This window comes from Numida meleagris, unplaced genomic scaffold, assembly GCF_002078875.1.
Source record: "Numida meleagris isolate 19003 breed g44 Domestic line unplaced genomic scaffold, NumMel1.0 unplaced_Scaffold1006, whole genome shotgun sequence".
Classification (NCBI taxonomy): domain Eukaryota; kingdom Metazoa; phylum Chordata; class Aves; order Galliformes; family Numididae; genus Numida; species Numida meleagris.
The window spans coordinates 4029-6268 of record NW_018362793.1 but is presented as its reverse complement, the minus strand read 5'-3'; the positions used below and the strand labels follow the sequence as shown (position 1 = coordinate 6268).

At 62.6% G+C, this 2240-nt stretch overlaps 1 protein-coding gene across 1 annotated transcript; it reads right to left on the bottom strand.

Moving 5' to 3' along the window:
• Nucleotides 1-1019: 1019 nt before the first annotated feature.
• LOC110390418 (extensin-like) lies at nt 1020-1499 on the bottom strand (the record flags this gene model as incomplete). Its single annotated transcript, XM_021381730.1, has 2 exons — nt 1020-1187; nt 1436-1499. Coding segments are annotated over 2 exons (232 nt in total), but the record flags the coding sequence as incomplete, so codon positions are not given.
• Nucleotides 1500-2240: the final 741 nt, after the last annotated feature.

Here is a 2240-nt window from a genome sequence, read left to right as displayed (position 1 = left end):
TGGGTTGGGGACGTCAGCTTTGGGGTTGGGGACGTGGTTTGGGGTCTTGGGGACATGGGTGTTGGGTTGGGGACATGGTATTTGGGGTTGGGGACGTGGTTTGGGGTCTATGGGACGTGGACGTTGGGTTGGGGACGTCATCTTTCGGGTTGGGGACAGGGACATTGCGTTGGGGACGTGGGTTGGGGTCTTGGGGACGTGGGCGTTGGGTTGGGGACGTCATCTTTGGGGTTGGGGACATGGTTGGGGTCTTGGGGACATGGATGTTGGGTTGGAGACGTCATCTTTGGGGTTGGGGACGTGGTTTGGGGTCTATGGGACGTGGACATCGGGTTGGGGACGTCATCTTTGGGGTTGGGGACATGGACGTTGGGTTGGGGGCATCATCTTTGGGGTTGGGGATGTGGTTTGGGGTCTTGGGGACATGGGCGTTGGGGTGGGGACCTCATCTATGGGGTTGGGGACATGGATGTTGGGTTGGGGACGTGGTTTGGGGTCTTGGGGTCTTGGACGTTGGGTTGGGGACGTCATCTTTGGGGTTGGGGACGTGGTTTGGGGTCTTGGGGACATGGGTGTTGGGTTGGGGTCCTCGTCTTTAGGGTTGGGGACAGGGACATTGGGTTGGAGATGTCAGATACGGAGTTGGGGACATGGGTTGGGGTCTTGGGGACAGGGATGTTGGGTTGGGGACATTGTCTTTGGGGTTGGGGATGTGGACATTGGGTTGGGGACGTGGTTTGGGGTCTTGGGGACAGGGACGTTGGGTTGGGGACGTCGTCATTGGGGTTGGGGTTGGGGACGTTGGGTTGCAGATGTCACATTTGGAGTTGGGGATGTGGTTGGGGTCTTGGGATGTGGACGTTGGGTTGGGGACGTCATCTTTGGGGTTGGGGACAGGGACATTGGGATGGAGATGTCATCTTTGGGGTTGGGGTTGGGGACATTGGGTTGCAGATGTCACATTTGGGGTTGGGGACGTGGTTTGGGGTCTTGGGGACATGGGCGTTGGGTTGGGGACGTCACATTTGGGGTTGGGGATGTTGGGTTGGGGACATCATCTTTGGGATTGGGGACAGGGATGTTGGGTTGGGGATGTATTTGGGGTCTTGGGGACGTGGGCGTTGGGTTGGGGACCTCGTCTTTGGGGTTGGGGACATGGATGTTGGGGTGGGGACGTGGTTTGGGGTCTTGGGGACATGGACGTTGGGTTGGGGACGTCATCTTTGGGGTTGGGGACAGGGACATTGGGATGGAGATGTCATCTTTGGGGTTGGGGACATGGAGCTGTGGGGCAGGGCTGTGGGGCTGAGCTATGGGGCTGAGCTGTGGGGCTGAGCTATGGGGCTGAGCTGTGGGGCTGGATCCCCGTTTGCTGTGGGGCTGGGCTGTGGGGCAGGGCTGTGGGGCTGAGCTTTGGGTCAGGGCTGTGGGGCAGGGCTGTGGGGCTGAGCTGTGGGGCAGGGCTGTGGGGCTGAGCTGTGGGGCTGGTTCCCCGTTTTCTGTGGGGCTGGGATGTGGGACTGGGTCCCCATTTGCTGTGGGGCTGGGCTGTGGGGCTGGGTCCCTGTGGGATGTGGGGCTGAGCTATGGGGCTGGGCTGTGGGGCTGGGTCCCCATTTGCTGTGGGGCTGAGCTGTGGGGTAGGGCTGTGGGGCTGAGCTGTGCGGCTGAGCTGTGGGGCTGTGTCCCTGTTTGCTGTGGGGCTGGGGTATGGGACTGGGCTGTGGGGCTGGGTCCTCATTGGATGTGGGGCTGGGCTGTGGGACTGAGCTATGGGGCTGAGCTGTGGGGCAGGGCTGTGGGGCAGAGCTATGGGGCTGAGCTGTGGGGCTGAGATGTGGGGCAGAGATGTGGGGCAGAGCTGTGGGGCTGAGCTGTGCCCCGTCCCTCAGTGACGGCGCTGCTGTTCAAGATGGAGGAGGCCAACCTGGCCAGCCGCGCCAAGGCGCAGGAGCTGCTCCACGCCACCAACCAGGTGCCACACCCTGCCCCATAGCGGCCCCATAGCGGTGGTCCCCTGGCCCCATAGCGGTGGTCCCCTGGCCCCATAGGGACGGACCCCTGCCCCATAGCGACTGCCGCCCCATAGTGGTGCACCACCCTGCCCCATAGCGACCGGCACCCCATAGCTGTGGTCACTTGGCCCCATAGGGACAGACCCCTGCCCCATAGGGGCGGATCCCTGCCCCATAGCGACACGGCCCCTGCCCCATAGGGGCGAATCCCTGCCCCATAGGGAC